This window comes from Pholcus phalangioides, unplaced genomic scaffold (genome assembly GCF_987345545.1).
Source record: "Pholcus phalangioides strain wild (caught in Gottingen) unplaced genomic scaffold, Ppha-v1.0 ptg000009l_1, whole genome shotgun sequence".
Lineage (NCBI taxonomy): Eukaryota > Metazoa > Arthropoda > Arachnida > Araneae > Pholcidae > Pholcus > Pholcus phalangioides.
Window position 1 is genome coordinate 15,750,997 of NW_028301602.1, and position 19,074 is coordinate 15,770,070.

The 19,074-nt window shown below is 33.5% G+C and overlaps 1 protein-coding gene across 1 annotated transcript; it reads left to right on the plus strand.

Moving 5' to 3' along the window:
- Positions 1-261: 261 nt before the first annotated feature.
- RagC-D (Ras-related GTP binding C/D) lies at positions 262-18,112 on the plus strand. Its single transcript, XM_089235605.1, has 9 exons — positions 262-390; positions 3,635-3,786; positions 4,652-4,746; positions 5,506-5,639; positions 7,499-7,698; positions 9,403-9,517; positions 10,825-10,967; positions 14,199-14,347; positions 17,073-18,112. Exons 1-9 carry the CDS (start codon positions 388-390, stop codon positions 17,219-17,221), a joined length of 1,140 nt encoding a protein of 379 aa, XP_089091731.1. The 5' UTR covers positions 262-387; the 3' UTR covers positions 17,222-18,112.
- Positions 18,113-19,074: the final 962 nt, after the last annotated feature.

A 19,074-nucleotide genomic window follows, 5' to 3' on the forward strand; every position in this document is an offset into this window, starting at 1 on the left:
TCGGAACGACCTTGACTTCGAGAAACTGGATGCGGGTCCGTTTGTTTTGAAGTAAATTCAAGTTTTCGTACTGAAAACAGTAAAAAGGACTAAATTCTATACACAATTCAAAAATAAATCGAATCTATCATTGAAATTTTGTTTTATATTTCGATTAAAATGGAAAAAAACTTGAGAAATCAAAAATATGGGAACATCGGGTAGTATGGTCATCCTATATTTTGAAGAGGGGGGAAAACGTAGTGGACGGAGGGTGAAAGAGGGAGTCAAGTCATATGACCCACTGAGCAACTATAAAAAAAACAGTTTGTTTTTGTATTTTTACTCGAGTTTTGCTGGGAGAGGTGTTGCAGTCAGTTTGACCGATTGAAAATATCCGTAGAAATCATGGTAACGTGGAATTTTACTATCTCTAGTAAAAGATATGCAATGACAAAATGATTACAGTTGTAATTGCCATTTAATGCATTTCATCTCTGAGTTATTTTTCTATTGAAGTAATAGTTTTGTGTGTGCGTGTGTTTTATATGCCTGGAAAGTATCGAATCTATGATAAGAATATTTGTCTTGACACTTACTCATTATTTGTCTAGCTCTTGCTTCATGCAAGCTGACTTATCTGAATCATTGTTGCTATGCATATGCATGCCTATGAATACCACTAGAAACTAGGATATTTTTAATTAGCATATTTGAATCATTGTATGAAAATGCAAAATAAAAACATCATGCAACAACATGTTTGTGTTGCAACAATGTTAAAAGTTATTAGCTCCCAACCTGCGATATGTGATAGCGAAGGTGCCAAAATATAGAAAACATTGAGGGGTTTGGAAGTTACCAGTTGTCCTGTTTATGCAGGAATACAAGTGGTGCATCATTGTGTGCTGATTAGTTATTAAGGAGAAGTGGGGGGGGGGGGAGGAACCAAACACAACCTCAGTCCTTGGGTTTTGCATCTGTGTGTGCATGCATCCTAAAGCCTGGACCCTAGGCTGGGAACTTCAGTGATCTCGCAGGTTCTTTTATATATATATATGTAGTGACTTTTTATAGTCGAGAAACATACAAGATTGTAAGACATGTTCCAGGACATTAGACTAGAAACCACTGTCATCCACCCTTATTATGAAAAATGATAATAGTGGGAAAAGTAAGTAGAGTTAGCTGAATTTTTTTTAATTACTCATCTATTAATAAAATATGCAATCATAAATGTGTTTCATCTCGGAGTTATTTTTTATTCAATAGGTTTATGTGCCTGAGAAGTATCAAATTATCAAATCTACTATAAGGATATATGGCTAGACACTTACCATGGGTGGAGATACGGGGGGGGGGGGGGACATGCCCCTTCAGAGGTGGAGTAGACTAATCTGATGTATACGAGTATATATGAATTGATATCGTCATGCCCACAGACTTTCAAGTCTATCTCTACCTATGATACTTACTCATTGTTTGCATACATATTGCTGTATGAAAGCTATCTAAATGATTGTTACTATGCATACAAACTTCATTAGAAACTACAATATTTAATTCATTTCAATCATTTCATGAAAACACAATCAAAATATCATGCAACAGCATGTTGGCATTACATATTTGCTTAGATCATTAGTTCCCAACTTGTGATATGTGTATGCATTCTCGAACTGTGTGAGACCCTAGGCTTGGAACTTTGGTGAGCTTGCAGGCCCTTATGTAATGAATTTGTAATATAGAAAAATAGTGAGATTAGTTCCAGAACCTTGATTTATGTTCCCATGTGGGTATGCACAATTCAAGATAAAGCCAACTGGTAGTCAAGTGGTTAGAACTGCTGTGTGGTTGCATAGATATCGTATTGTAAGGACCTGGGTTCGATCGCCACTGGCAGCACAGTGATTGAAAATTGCATAGTCAGCTGAAGTTGATTTTCCAACCTTTAAATTTCTCAAAATAAAAGGTTGATAATATCTTTGTTGGGTTAGAAGGCATAGTATACATGTTAAAAGCAGGCTTTTCTCTTTTATCGTTTAAAATAGTTTCATTAATTATTTGTTTCCTTAGTTATCATTGTTATCCAAAAATGTAATTTCGAAAAGTAATTTCACACCTCTCCAAAATTTTAAAGGGGTATTTTTGTGAAAAGAAGAGTGGTTTTTTTATCAATAAGAAATAACTCGCTAAAAAAAAGATTAACTGTAATTTGAAGGAGTATTTTCACTCCTCAATGAAATTTGGGGAAGTAAAATTGAATTTTGATGCGTATTGGTGATTGGCACTGGTAGATATACAGTCGATGCTTGCAATAATGATCCGGTTCGTTCCACCGAAAATGGACATTATATTGGGAGCTTAAACGTTTTCAAAAAAAATCATGAAATTTATCTTATCTGTTTTTTCCAACTGTTGCGATTTTCCTTCCTGTGATCAAAGGAAGAAACCCTGACTCTCTCCTGCTTTAGTAATTGAATCACTTTTTTTAAATTATGGTGAACAAATTACTCTTTGGAATATTCAATGATTCAGCTATTTTGACTTTTAACGTGAATTTATAGTCAACTTTTGCCAAAACTTTCAGTTTGAGATGTACTTTTTTCTTGCACTTGCCAGCATGTCATCAAACTAGAGGGATGCCAAATTTTTTAATGTAAGGATCTGGTCCATTCCTGAAATGCTGGGAAAAGCAAGGTTTAATAAGGATCATATTATACATTCAGCAGTTGCAATCAATTTTTATAATAAAGATATTTAAGAATTTTAAATAATCTGATTCGAATTTTCCTGCATGCTGGTAGTTCATTGATGTTTCCCGGCATGCCACATAATTTGAAGGGGGAATACAGTAAAGATATAGTGCTTCATGTATTTTTAGACAGTCATATTGAATGAATAATGTTCAGAACAAAAAAATAAATTCAGTTACTTGTGCATTCTAAAATTCAGAAATTATGCAAAATATTGTAAAAAATCAGCTACATGGGAAGTAGGAATGAGCCATTGTGTGAAAAAAATAAAACAGAATGGTAAGTGGGGACATTGGAATTGTAGCCATCTAGTTGACTCGAGCCTTGTTACAGCTCTCCCTATTTCCAGTAAGGGCACTATTTAACGATAGGGTTTTTCTGCAGAAGTGACAATGCTTTGTCTTGTCTTCCCCAAGCATCAAAGGTCAAGATCAGATGCACTCAAAGATGAATTTTGTCCTTTTTTGTGTTTGGAAGAAACGGGAGGCTGAGCTGAGTTCGGTCATTGCAATAAATTGAATATTTACTGGTCGTTATATCGGATAAAAAAATAACATGGCAGAAATAGGAGAAAAAATTATGACCTCGCACCAATCAGTGCCATCTTAATGCATGAGCCCACCTGGGCCTCACAAAAATGAGAAAATTTTCTGAGTCTGGTGGGCCTCAGAAAAATCACTTAGCCCAGGGGACTATGATGTTCTTAAGATGGCCCTGTATCACGTAACAGTTATTATAATGATTGCCGACTATTATTTTATTAGTACGATGTATCTAGTTTAGAAGGCTTTGAGAAAATACGGATGTCATTCTACAGAGTCCTAAAATACTTTATTTTATTTTCATTGAAGCTTTTGTTCTTAATATAAGGCTAAATATTTTCAATACCTTTTTTATAGTCTTACGATGAGGGTACAGGCTACAATTCCAATTATATTGTTGGCTCGTTCAACAAGGACTTTGATTACGGATCAGATGAATTGGATAATGACTTTCAAAATGCAACTCCAGCTGATCAGAAACCCAGGATCTTACTGATGGGACTTAGAAGGTATACATGCCGAAAAATTGTTTCTCTTTTTTTATCATTTAAATTGGTTTCATTAATTATTTGTTTCAGTAGTTACATTATTTTATTAACATGATCAATGTTGCACTTGTGAAGAAATAAAATTCAGCATCAAAAGAGTTTTTTTGGGGCATGACTTATCTTACTGTCAAGATCTTTTCCAGTCTGTCTTTTTGGCCGAGGTGTCTTTTGGGGTGGAATGCCAGGGCTTTAGAAATTGAGAGAATATTCAAGTATACCAGCCAAATTTCTTAGAAACCAAGTAGGGTTTGGTCATTCTTAACTGTTTTTCTTCGATTCTTCTGGAACGTCGTAAATTCTTCCCATGTTAAGAATGTTTAATGAAATCAGAAAATTTTGTCATCTTTAGACTCTAGCTATCATATATAGGAAATTTTAGGCACCAATACAGATTTTCTAGTCACCATGGCAACTGGGATATATGTCAGCCCCAAAAATAGTCAACAGTAGGTCTATAAGTTAATTTTCTTTTCAATGATTCCCCAATACTAGTATTTAGAATTTTTAAGTTTCTAAGTTACATTACTAGGTACGCCTACACTAACTTCACCAACGTAAAACCGTGTTTACTGTCCTTTGTGCATAAAAAATTAGAAACACCTTTTCCTTTTGCTTCCTGCCATCAACATTAGGAAATAAAAAATTTATTTTTTCCTCTGACGATGTTTAAATATTACTAATAGATTTTTTGTTTTATAAATTTTTATGTGTCATGGTTTCATTTTGACTATTTCATGTCTAATAAATTTACTCTTTTGGCCAAATATTGATAAGATTCATAAAGCCATATTGATCATCTATTAAAATTCAATATTTTTTTTTGCAGAAGTGGCAAATCATCAATCCAAAAAGTGGTTTTTCACAAAATGTCTCCAAACGAAACATTATTTCTAGAGAGTACAAATAAAGTGACGAAGGATGGTAAGTTTTTTTTTTTTCCTCTCCTTAAAACTCTACATATAATACAGTAGATGCTCGCTAATTCAGCACGTGTCAGACCAGGGTGTGCCGAATTTGCCAAAATCACTGGATTACTGGAAGGTAACTAAAAAAGCCCATTTAAATTTTAACAGTGCATAGACATGTAGTGGCAAGTTTTCTTCCATGCTCTAAGGAAACTTGCCTAAAAAATAAGGCTGTCATTTCAACTTTTTCCGGGGGGGGGGGGGGGGGGGGGAGAGGCAAACATTTTCCAGGGAAGGGCAAAGCACATGCATTCAGTGTGTGTGTGTGTATACACACACACACACACACACCATTCTTAGTTTATTTTCAAAAGCCTGCTAAAAAAGCTGGATTACTGGATGAGCCAGACTAGCGCAGCCAAATTATTGTCTACTGTAGTTGATTGGTGTGAAAAAAAAATCACATTAGCAAGATTGACTTTTTAATGAGAAAATCGATGCCTGATGGAGCAGATTCATATGATTATATTATATTGATCGTACTGAAATCTCTGTACATTTGACTAGCCTTTTTCTGTTCTGGATGACGCATGTCAATTTTCAATAAATATTGGCTCTGCATTGAGCCAAGGTAGCTGGAGAAAAAAGAAAAAGCAGTTTGTCCCTGTGATCTATAATTTTTCCATCCATTTCATTTGTAGCTTTCTTACTGGATTTTTCATGATTATTTGACAAGTAAGTTTTTTTGTGAACCTCTTTGTCTCCTCCATTACAGAAGTGTCAAACAGCTCATTTGTACAGTTTCAAATATGGGATTTTCCTGGACAGATCGACTTCTTTGATCAGACATTCGATTCTGATATGATATTTGGTGGCACTGGAGCTCTGGTTTTTGTCATTGATGCCCAGGTATGCTAATTTTTTTTTATTGAAAACTAAGGTAGAATGTAAAATAAGTTGCCTTTTTGTTTGCTCAATTCATTTGAAAGTATATTTGAACACCAACCTGATTTTCAATCTTTTGCTATTCATAGACTTCCTTCCCTATTAACTATACTCTGTAACAGTGGTTCTCAAACTTTTTTTAACCCATGGCGCCCCCTTGAATCATATTTTCATCTTGTGCCCTCCTACTTTCACGCAGGAGTGAGACACTCTATACTTATCGAATTGAATTTATTTAGAATTAAATTCATAATGAAATTTTTTTTTATTAATAAAATCAATCTCTTCAATCCTGGACTAAGCATGGATCCAGTTAAGGGCTCTTTTAAAAGACAAATTATATGGGAAAAATTGGTCTGTGTAAAATATGTGACAATTCAACACACCTCCATAATAAATTGCCCTGCATGACATGCTACTGTGAATTCACACCTACCCTGACTAGATTTTGGTGTGCTTTCTTTTTGGAAAGGGAGAGGGGTTTGTGCATGAATCTTCTGGGGGGCCCCCATACTTAGCTGGAAATGATGTAACAACTTGTATATTTACACTCAAAAATCATAGTACCAGATCTCATCATGTAGGCTCCCTATGGATGCAAGGATTCACAAGCCATGCCCACAGGAGGGAAGCGTGCGCGCGTGTGTGTGTGAGAGAGAGACACATACACACACAACCTCCCCTCTGCCATCATTGCTTTGATTGTTGGATTCTTGCACAATATAAGACAATATAGTATCTGTATTGTCACCAACCAGAGCCATCTTGAGAGTATCACGGGTCCTCAGGCAAAGCAGTTTTTCTGAGACGCTACTTGGTAAATTTTAGAAAATTGCAACCACTTTTTTTGTGAAAGCCCTCTTGAGACTCCCGGGCCGTGCCTGGGTGAGCCCATGTGTAAAGGCAGCAGTGCTACCAATCAATGAATTTTCTTGTATAGGCCTCTGCAAATAATATCGTCTAAATAGTGTTTTCTAATAAAACCAATGGATCTCAATGTTTTGTCAATCGTAGTTCCCTTACCCAATTCATGGCTCATCTGTGGCTTCCCTGAATAGTTTGGTAGTTATTAATTAATGTTGCATCCATATAATTTTCACTTATGAAAGAACCACTTCAAAGCGTAAATGGTCACACAAATCAATATCCTCAGCTTGTTGCAATAGCCCTGACAAACGTTGGCAACACCCCCTAGGAGCTGCAACACACACTTTGAGGAAACACTGAATTAAACCAAGAAAGTTTCCCCTAAAACCATTTTTTTGTTCTTTCTTATCAAATATGTACATAATTTCTAGGAACATTATTTTGAAGTGTAATGTCTCTATAGAAATATCTCACAAGTCATGCCTATAATTTTTTCCTGGAGAATGTGAGAATAATGTGGAATTTCAAAACGTACACATGAAAGAGAAAATTGTATGGAGCTATGAACAGGTCATGTTTATGAAGGATAGATGGGAAAGCAACAACAAAAAAAAGTCATTAAAACAAAATATGGTTTTCAATGCATGTATCCAATTCCATACATGACATTAAGCCCATGGCAACCATTTTTTCTCATTGGAGAATTCTAGTTTTTGTTTGTAATTTTTCCCAACCTGTCACACAAGACCTACATTGCTGATATATTTTTATGATATAATGCAGCACTCTTTTTTATTTTGCACATTTTGAAATTTTTCTCATCTCTCATTTTGGAGAGAGTGAAAAAAAAGGACACTCCATCTACCTTATAACCCATCCATCCATTTACCACCCAATGTAAATGTTGAATAATATTTTTAAATTACTAGTAAAAATCCTTAATATTTGTTTTTAAGGATGAGTACATGGATGCACTCGCAAGATTAAGGATGACAGTTGGCCGAGCTTATAAAGTGAATCCAGACATAAAGTTTGAAGTCTTCATACACAAAGTTGATGGGTTAACTGATGACAACAAAATTGAAACTCAGAGAGATATTCATCAGCGGGCCACAGATGATCTGATTGATGAGGGACTACAAAATGTAAATTTAAGGTAACCATATAAATATGATCTGAATTTCATTTTAAATTTTACTGATTGACATACTTTGTTGTTTTTGTTTATTTAAAAAAATTCAGAAATTCATGGAAGTTCTTTGGTCTCATTGTGAGGTTTGATTTCTAATTTTTTTAATTTCAACAACGAAACATATGTAGCCTATATATATATTTTTCTAATAACTATAATATTAAAACTATAGTTTCCAAAGGGCCAAAACACAGCGAGACCTTGCATATACACAGTGTCGTATTTGCAGGTGAGGGGCTGTGTGGGCTACAGCCCAGGGTGGCTAGCTGTACTAGTTGAGGGAGGACAAGACCATTAAAATAAAACGGGAGAAAGGCAGTAAAATCTGAATAGCCCCAATAAGTATTTTATCTGTCCACAGTATTTTTGAAAATCTTGTTTGAAATTGTATCTAATATAGTGTTGAACTTCTCTTGATAAAAAGATATCATTTACTGCTATAAATCCCTCTACATTATTTTAGTTTCTAAAACTGTTACTGTGATATATGTATATGTATTTTTATAGCTGGCTCAAATTATCCTTTCAATGAATCAAAATGCTTTTCTTTAAAACTCCTCACCAGCAGATTGTATCTATTTTTGTATCACTGCTTTTCTGTTTTGTTAAGACACTAAGTGTATCGTCACAAACACCTTACAAATATATATATATATATATATATATATATATATATATATATATATATATATATATATATATATATATATATATATATATATATATATATATATATATATATATATAAAATACACAAATACCAATATCTAATGAACAAAATACATACACAAATAATACAAACACTCTTTTTGTAGCCTCAAGGGACTGAAAAGTTCTTCCATCATGCCTAAAGGAATTGTCTATTAAATATTTTTTTGCAACACAGTTATATTTATTAGATATGTGTTCAAATGTATTTTCGTTTGTGTACATTTTTGAATGAAGTTCAGAATGTAGTTGTTTATTGTGAAGCTCATTATAATTATCGTGCATAATTTCTTTTGCATTATTGTAATCTTTACTTGTGCTCTGTTCAATATTGTTTTTATACTCTTACAATATATTCATTAAAATGGTTTCGTAAGGAAGCTAAATACTATGATTTATGTTTTTATTACTAAGTTGATTTTCAGTGTGAAAAATGTTTAATATCTTAGAGGCAATGCAGGAAAAGCTCTTTTTATATAATCTTTTATTAGGTTTTAGGCCCTATATACCTAATCAATTTCTATTAATTAACTTAAATATGTCATAGTGCCCGATCATGACAGCACCACCAATTTAGAAGAGGTGATGACAATAGCATTAATTTAGAAGCCTGTTATGTTGCCTCTTTATATAATGATAATCTCTCTGCAACCATATTTTTACTTGGTCCACAGAATATCATTTTATTGAGATTTCTTTCATTGTATTAATATATGCCTTTTGACAATATTTTGAAAGAAAGACAGAGATACAATTAGAATGATAGTTTTTTTCTTTCTCGTGAAAGAAAAGTGATGTTAAATCAGAAGTTCTGAATGATTATTTTTATTTAGCTTTGAAATTATCAAAGCTATAGTATTTGGGGGAAAAAAAACCATATTATATGAAAAGTGCACAGTATATATTTTCATTTTTTGAAACATAATAATGGCACTGGTATTGTGTTCTCTTATTTTTCAGTTTCTATCTCACTAGTATATACGATCATTCTATTTTTGAAGCTTTCAGTAAAGTTGTACAGAAACTCATTCCCCAGTTAGCAGCTTTGGAGAATCTTTTGAATATTTTTATAACTGTAAGTACGTATTGTGATATATTGACATATTTTTATTATGATAACTCATTTCATTAAAATCAAAGATGTTTATTATATCAAAGATCTTTAATTTTTTAGTAGATTCAATTTCTTTAACATAGAAATATGCTGCATAATTAAGTTTTTTTTTACAACATAAACTCTCGAATCATTCATTAGGGGGATTTTTTACCAAGTGAAAAGTTTATCAAGATAGTTTATTCACACACATCATATCGCAATTATCTTGACATACTTGGAGATTAGCCAAGTTACAAGCTAAAAATTCCCTACTTCTGATAGGTAGTTTCATGCCCATTTGTCAAATATCCAATTAAGAAAACACACGTTTAACTTATGAAATCTTGAGTGCTTTAAAACAAGTTAATATCCATGGTATTGTTGAACTGTACTGTATGCGCTTTGTAGATGAAACTATTTCAATTCTGTATACACTGAAATTGATGGTAATTAATTTTCACAATACAATTTTTGTGAGAAACATTTAGAAGTATTCTTCACTTCAAGTGACCTAGATATGAAATCTCTTTTTAAAAGGATTAAAAAACTTTAACAGCAAAAAGAAAGGTAAGTTTTTCACTATTTTATTTTAAACATGTTACAGCAGGAGTGCTCAACCTTTTCAGTTTACAGACCAGAAACTGGTATATGCAGCAGAAATTGTATATAATAATATCCTCTATAATGATAGTCACTGGTATAATGTTATTCTCTCAAAATTATTGACAGCCTAGTTCAAAACTGCAACACTTCAAAATTCTCTGTTTTGAGATATCTATTTTAAATATTCACTTTGTATGGAATTCAATAAGACTCGGTCCAGATTTAATTGTGGTAGGCAGCGTGTAAGCAGAGTTGGAGTTCGGTATATGTGGAGGCTTTTTCCACCATTCTCAGTTTGCATAACTTGAAATCCATTTTCTTGAGTTGCTGTTTTGAGCCAGACTTTTAATTTAATATATTCTATGACAATAACTCTTTACAATGAAAATTACAATTGTTTCTCTGGTTCTTTTGAGTATCCTTATATATAGATATTTTACTGGATATAGAATGACCAGATTTATATATTATATAAATATATAATTGTCATAATTTTTTTTTTTGTGTCAAAGCTTTTTCTTTTCTAAAATATATTTTTCCTGTGTTTTTACAGAAGCTTAAATTTTTATTCTTTACTGAAATTATAGATCAAGATTTTTTTTCATGTCATGATAATTCTGACTATAATGAGACCAAGTTATATTTAAGTTTCTCCTAATGTTAAATTTATTTGTATCGTACAGAATTCTGCAATAGAGAAAGCATTCCTGTTTGATGTTGTGAGCAAGATCTATATTGCTACAGATAGTTCTCCTGTAGACATGCAATCATATGAGCTTTGCTGTGATATGATAGATGTTGTTATAGATATTTCATGTATATATGGGTGAGTCTCCTCTTTCAGTATTACTTTTTTTGAAAGAATTTTAATTCCATCTTTCATCTTCTGTATTTCATTATTATACTTTATTCGCATCATTCTTTTCTGTGATATGATAGATGTTGTGGGATGTATTTCATTTTCAGGGTATCCCATAAGTTTATAAATAGTTTAAAACTCATAAAAATTGACATTGGTATATTAGAATGTGGTTTTCGAAAAAAGTTATTCCTGGGAGGATGATTTTTTTTTATACAAAGAGCAAAAAAAGTTTGTACAAAAAAAAAATTATCTCAAATTTAAGCACTAGAAGCATGAAAATTAGTCCTATGAAATGCAGGATGTATGAAGTCATTTCTGAATTTTCCCTGTTACTGGTGGTTTACACTTTTTACTTACCTGTACCATAAGGTTTTCACTGGGATGTCCACATTGGCGTATAAAACACTATTGGTGAAGTTGCTTTACCCTGTCCACAAATCATCAGCTGAAGCTTCACAAACATTTCTGAATCAGAAGACATTGAAAAAATGTTCAGGCCTAGAATTCTATGATTTGCTTTTGTGTAGCACCCTCTATTGATGAAATTTGAATTTTTTTTTTTCTGTACCAAAAACTTTGAATGTGGTTTGCAAAAAATTATTCTCAAATATACCAATTTCTTTAATTTTCATGAATTTTTAAACTATTTATGGGACATCCTGTATAATATGGATGTCTTTTATGTATTTTTTGAGAATTTTGATTCCATTTTTGTTTATTTAATTACTGTACTTCATTTCCTTTTCATATTTGCCATATAAATACATTTACTCCTCCAATTGCAAATGTTTGACTTTCAGATTTGTCAAGTTAGAAACCGGAATATTTGATGCTTTTGGTGAATCCCAGAATTTACCTTGGGGAGATATTTCATGAAAATGGTTTAATCAAATCTGCCTGCGTTCCCACACTGCAGTCCCAGTTGCATACATGGCTACCGAAGGGACATAAAACTCTTATTAATATACTATGTATGCAGTGTGCATCACATCAACAGCCCAATTTAAAAAAAAAACTCAGATTTTTGTTTTGAGATATCTGCATTTTAACTGTTCACTTTGTATGGAACTGAACGGGAATCCACTCAGATTTAATTATAGTTAGGAGTCGTTGCTGGTTTGCAATGTGTAGAGCATTTTCCACCATTCTCGTGCCGTGCATAACTCAAAAATGCAATTTTCTGAGTAGTTGTCTTTTTCAACTGAGCGAATAATGTTATGACTTGATAGAACTTGCCAAAGTAGCTGAAATAAAAATAAAAAAGCAGAGAGAAGAGAGCCATAGAATTGTGGGCCTTTAAATTTTCCACTGCAAATATTTAGATCTAGCTTTTTAGTTAAATTTGTGCAGATGATTGAAAAAGTGGATAGAAATGGAGTCTGAGAAAGATCTAAGAGGGTCTAGCCAGACATGCATTTACAGGGAGGGGAAAAGGACTAATTACAGCCCAGAATGGCTAGTTAAGGCAGTGAAGAAAATTGAACTAGAATAAGAGGAGGAAGAAAAAGGGCAACCTCCTCCTCCTGTTCACTACACATTCACACTCTCTCTGTGATTCAACTCCTTTGTTCAAAAAAGAAAATATCCTCTTATGATGGAAAGTGGGTAGCAAAATATACATAATCCAGCTACCTGTAAGCCAGTAGGTAGCTGGATTATATATTTGCCTCTATATAGATTTCATTGATGAACAAATTAATAATGGGACAAAATAAAAATGCTGTTAAATCCCTCATTATAGCTTTCTGGACTTTTTAATGTAACCTCTCGTTAAAATTTTTTTTTTAACTTTCCTTCCCATAACCTAGACTGTACATTCCATTTCAAATATGTTAGTTTTTTTTTTTCGTGAAATTTGTTCAAATTCGTTGTGATTTGCTGTCACCTTTTATTTCCAACCATCATTTGTCAATATCCTGTATCAGGGAAGTCTGATTTCCTATACAAATACAACGCAACCACAGGCAAAATACCCACAGAGGTGGCTGAGAAAAAGATGCCCATAACAAATATGGATGTCATTTATTTAAAAAATACAACAACCCAATTAAAAATGCAATTACAAACAATATATACATACATGATGAAATATTATACAATGCCCGTAAAGAATACTTATGGTTGTCTAATTATAAGTATGGATAGCTTCTCGATTTATACCCCAACATGTTTATCGTATCTTTTTTTAAACGTGTCAGTTGTGTGAATTTACTACCTCTGGAGGTGAGCTATTCCATTTATTAACAACCCTTTCAGAAAAATTCCCTGCGTTACCATAACCTTGTATTGTCCTTTACCAATCGATACTGGGGTCCCTTTATGAAGGCAGTCGATTGACTGTGTACTAATAATTCCTATACATCCCGTTAAAAATTTTGAACATTTCAATCATATCTGCATTCATCTAATGTAATCATATTAAAAAAAATGAAGTCTCTCTTCATAACTCAAGCCCAGTGTGCCAATAAGGACATGTGTAGCTCTTTTCAACACCCCTTCAACCACGTCTGTCCCTCTGTAGGTATGGTCTCCAAAACCTTACAGCATACTCCAGTACAGGACGAACAAAGCCTCGGAAAAGCGGAAGAATGACTTTAGGTGAACGTGAAGAAACCTTTTCGAAAATTAAACCGAGCATTCTATTCACTTTTTTGACCACCGCTGAACAATGTTCAGAAAACCTAAGCCGCTTGTCAATGAGAATTACCAAATTGGAGACCCTAGTTGCATCTGAGATAGTGACACCATACAATATTTTTCCCCATTCTATTTTATCTAGAACACCATTTATATATTTCCACCACTCTATATTTTATCTATATTATTTCAAATATGCTCACTGTAGGTATACTATAAAGCAATCTCTACATTCTTGTGTTCCTCTTGAACCACACTAGTCAACATTTGTTTGCTTTATCCAAAAAAAGAAAAAAAAAGTGTTTGTGTCAAAATTGTTTAAAGTACCCAACATTTAATATATGTACCTATTGCAAGAGGATATAGTTAATCTTTCCATGATATTAACACATTTCACCTTATCTCTCCATGCATCTAACTACGAATATTTATTGATTTTCCCTTAAAAAATGCATATAAGCATGAATTATATCAAGATGCATTTATTAATGTAATTGAATTTTTCATTTTGTTCAAACTGTAATTTAAAAAATAGAATAAATTTGTGTTCGTTTTTAGAATTAGAGAAGATGGAGATAATTGTGCCTTCAACACCAAGTCATGTAACGTGATTAAATTGAACAATGGTACTGTCTTGTATCTTAGAGAAGTCAACAAATTTTTGGCATTGGTATGCATATTAAGGGAAGACAACTTCAGTAGGCAAGGTATGAATTTTTTAACGTGAAATTTTTTTTATACATATCATATACCTAATTTTACCCTTTCAATGTGGTGGTTAATAGTTTTTTCCCTGCTTACATCATGAAAGTGCAATATTTTCTCTGTGCTAAACCTTGTAAATCTGATTCCATCGATTGATCTTTTAAAATTTGAAGGGGAAAAAACTTAGTTGGTTATTTGGAACTCCGTCTAGTTACCATCTGTTTACAGTAGACAAGAAAAACATAAGGTTGATTCGAACACAATTTTAATAATTTTCAAATACAGTAGACTCTGTAATCTGGTATGCATCAGACCAGGGATATGCCGGATTACTGGAAGGTGTTCGAAAACAACAATGCATTCAAATTATTTAAACCATTGTACGCCAAATTTATATTAACAAAATTAAAGGATCTGTACACCTTTTCCATAACAAAGAAAATGTAGTTACATTTGGTAACTGTATTATTCCATTGGAGTTATAAAAAAACTGGGGATGCATGGGGGCATGATATTCCTTGGCAAGGTAAACCATCTTTCTCAAGCTTTTTAATATTCTTATTTTTTTGAACGAGAGGTGATGTTAGACTAACAAGACCAAGGCTACCTCAAATTATCTGAAAAAACAATTTACATTCAGTCAGAGGCATATGCATGATCGATCTTTGGCTGGGTCACAAAGGGCTTGTATGGGGTGGGGGTTTTTACACAAAGATTTTCTTGAGAAATTTTGAGTTGCCACTTTTCAGAAAACTTTTAAATTAACAAATGAGTTAATATAGCATAATAAGTATTTTGTTTTGATATTTCAATTTTCTCACTGAACTATAAACTTTTTTAAATTTTTGGTCGGGGTGCACCATATTGCTTCCAGTGATAGTGGGGAGGGGAGTCTTAAATCTATGCCACTTGTACAGTTTTTTACCAATTTTGTTCTCAATGCAATGGCTTAGTTCATTGAGATTAGGGTTGCAATGACTGATGGCTTCTCTGTAAGAGAGGCTGACCGGTAGCTCTCGTATCCCTGAGGCTCAATATTCGATATGAATGTTATATTTTTTTACATTATGAATTTACTATAGAGGGGCTGGTGAAAAATTCTTAAGGAATCCAGATCATCTCCTTGAAACAAATTACTCTCATTCATTTGAAAAATCAAACAAAATGAAACACACTGCATTTTCGTAGAAAAACAGAAGTTTGAGAAGGAATTTTGAAAAATTCTAGAAAACCAAGTTATCTGGAAGTTGGAACTTTCAAGACTCTGACTATCGGGACTCTGTAATTATATTTTGTACAATTATACCTTTTAAAACCTAGCAAATTATTTTTGTGAGGTCTGCTGTAATAATGTAATCTCTTTGCTGCTGTGGGGTCTTGCTGGACTCTCATTGCGATGATCTAGGCTTGAACCCCATTGACTGCACAGTGGCGGTCAGCTGAAATTGGATTTCTGCAGTTTTCCTACTCCAGTCATGAATGCAAGCCGATCTCCCATTTGAAAGTCTTACCACATAGAGCAGTTAGATCTTTAACACAATACTTATATAACATGAAAACTCAAGCATTTACCATCTTCATTTCAAAGTATGGAAGACAGATAGCAGCACCAATGAGAACACAAAACATGCACAACTCTGACAACATAAATACATTAGGGCCATGCATACACACACGTCACAATCCAGCATGTACATAGTCATTACAAATTCCACTGAGGAATCTGTACGAAGTGCATATGCAGTTAAGTAGTGGAACCACTGTAGTCAGGTGGTTATAGTGACGGACTGGTATCGTGAGGTCCAGAGTTCAAGCCCCCACTGGTGCTACAGTGGTGGGTGGCTGAAGTTAGTTTTCTGTTGTTCCCAACATTGAGGTGCGAATGTGAGCTGATCTCCCCGTTATAAAGTCTCGCTACAGAGCAACAGGTTTACAAATGGTACAAATATTCAATCATTACGTTTCATTTGCTTCGCTTCTGATATATAGATGGCAGAACTGGGAAAAAAACCTCCCTAGGTAGTAAATTGCCCATGGCAATAGACCTGAGTTGTGTTCTGTTTGAAAGAGAAAGGAAGCTAGGTAGTAGTAGTAATCTATGAGCAGATCTGGGTTATATGTTGAGGGTAAGGAGCTTAGTTGGAGTGAATGGTGTACAGAAACCACACATGCAGGGCTGTAACTAGGATTTTTGCTGCTCAGGACAAACATGATTCATCTGCAAACATTATTTTGCCTCCCCCCCCCCAACAACTTTGAAATTAGATAATTCTATAACTGTGTTCTTACCTAAAACTGCCTTCCTGTAAATTTTGCCACCGGGGCAGTTGCCCCCCTCTAGTTCTGGACCTTACCACATATTTTATAGGCCAGCACCGTTAATTTCTGCTTCCAAGGTGTCCTTGAGAATGGGGAATCATTTCTCTGGATAATCACATGATTATATGATTATTAGTAAATATGTAGTGTACTAATTTTGTGTGCCACATACAAAAAATATTTTTGTACTTGTGTTTTTTTGCCAATCGGTTTTTTAACCAATGTTTTTTGTTCTAATTAGCGATGCTGGTGAAAACCAATTTGATCCCAACGAATATAGCCAAGTCTTGAATTTATGCAATTGCAGCTGTGAAATTTTTTTTCAATAAGAAATTACTTACCTTTTTTTCTCTAGCATCTGTGATATGTGTTGTATTTTTTGTAATTATTATTATCCTTGAATTACAGCTCTGATAGATTACAATTTCCATTGCTTCCGACAAGCAATTCAAGCAATTTTCGAGGTTCATTTCAAGCCAGGCAAAAGCATAGCAAGTCCATCTCAAGTTAACAACTCCTTAGATGAAGCTCGAAATGGTTACAGTGAATATCCATGAAAGTGAATGTTTTGTGTATAGTTGTAATATTTGTGTATGTATGTATATTACATGGCCAAATGCTCTGTTCTATAATTGAGTATCCATTATCAGTGTCTTTTTTTTTTTCTCCCCCTTCGTACCATTTCAGGCATGACATTTTATCTTCTCCGCATAGTTGTAGTAAATTATTTGTAAAGTAAAAAGAACAAGATTTTTTGTGACATTGATAGAATTGTTGAATATTTTCTGTGCCTGCAATGTTTTTAGATGTTTAAATATGCTTCGAATGTGTCATGAAATACAAGATAATCTCATAGGTTTTCATCATTGAACTTTGATGCCTTCCCCCCCCCCTTTAGTGTGAAAATTTTATGGAAAATCAGTTTGTTTTTAAGTATTCATTGAGAAATTTTAAATTAAGATTCAATCCAGTGGTGGTGAGATATATTTATTTCAGTTAATTTTTTTTTTCTTGGGGAAAGTTTGATTCAAATATAATTTTTATGGGCTTCCACAATTGGTTTAACAGTGCAGTTTTATTTTGTCAAATTGTGGAAGGCATAATGTCAAATTTCGATTATTTACGTTCCATGTTCAAAAGTCCCTCTCAATAAGTTTGAGTAACCTAAAAAAAAATTAGTCTTGCACAATAAAATTTCTCTTGTTTGAAATTATGCAAAAATTTAATTGGCTTGGCTTTCTCCAAAAACTTCTAGATTTAAATGCAAGCATTGCATTGTAGAAAAATTTTGGCTCCATGATTACATGCAATAATTTTTTTTCCAGAGTCTGTGATTGTTCAGAGTTGCCTTTTATATATTTGTGGATCAATGTTTACAAAGAAGAAAAACAAAAGTATTTCGCAACCCCTGTAAAAAAAATTGAATAAAGCTATATGAGTGTTGGAAATACATTCTCTTGACGTGCTTTTTTTGGTTTCGAAGTTGAGGCTGGGTGCACACCGGTTAAACACAGCTACACATTTGTATGACTAACTGGTGTGTGTTGTGCCATATTAATCAACATGAATGACAATGACTAAGGGTGGTTTCCACCAACATGGTTTGACCTATAGTCACAATTTTTGGATAACAGATCGACGTGGATTGATTTAAAAACTTAAATTTAATTAATCCATATCGATCTATCCAAAAATTGTGACTGTTGGTGAAAACCACCCTAAGAAATAGGATTTTTCTGGATGTTATGCTGAAATAAATTTCCGGAAAGAAAAGTAATTTGTCTCCGGGAATCAAACCTGGATCCCCTTGCACACCAGGCATATTTTACGCTGAAAAACAATCTTAACAATAAGCTTGTTTAACTGGTGTCCAGCCTAGCACGCACACTTCTACCTAATTACATATCCAGGAATAAATGTTCCGCCAGAGGGAAAAAATTTCTCGGCATGCCCATAAAACACTATTGTTTACTGTTAAAAAGTTTCATCACAGAGCAACTGCTACAATGGTATGGATCTTCAATCATTACTTTGCAGAGGAATATGGATGAGATCTGTTGATAGTATCTGTTATATACAACACAGAAGGAAAAAAAAAACCCTTTAAATAATTGATGCCTTGTCTGCTGTACATACATATAGACAAGACACCCAATTATTTGAAATTCTTTTTATGTACTGATTTTGAAAAATATGTGCAGTAAATTAGCATACGCCCCCTCTCCCTTTTATGTCGTGACAAACTGGTTCATCTACAATGTAAACACGTAGCAAGAAATCTTATTGTGTGAAGGTATATACCGTTTTTTTTCAAAGTGCATAAAATTTTATAAATTATATGTACTATATGGTATTTTTATATTTGTGTGCAGTAAAACTCTCAACGGACACCCTCTCAGATGCGGTTATG

Coding starts and splice junctions, on each gene's coding strand:
- RagC-D (XM_089235605.1), top strand. Junction 4,747..5,505: donor AAATAAAGTGACGAAGGATG/GTAAGTTTTTTT, acceptor CCTCCATTACAG/AAGTGTCAAACAGCTCATTT. Junction 10,968..14,198: donor GATATTTCATGTATATATGG/GTGAGTCTCCTC, acceptor GTTCGTTTTTAG/AATTAGAGAAGATGGAGATA.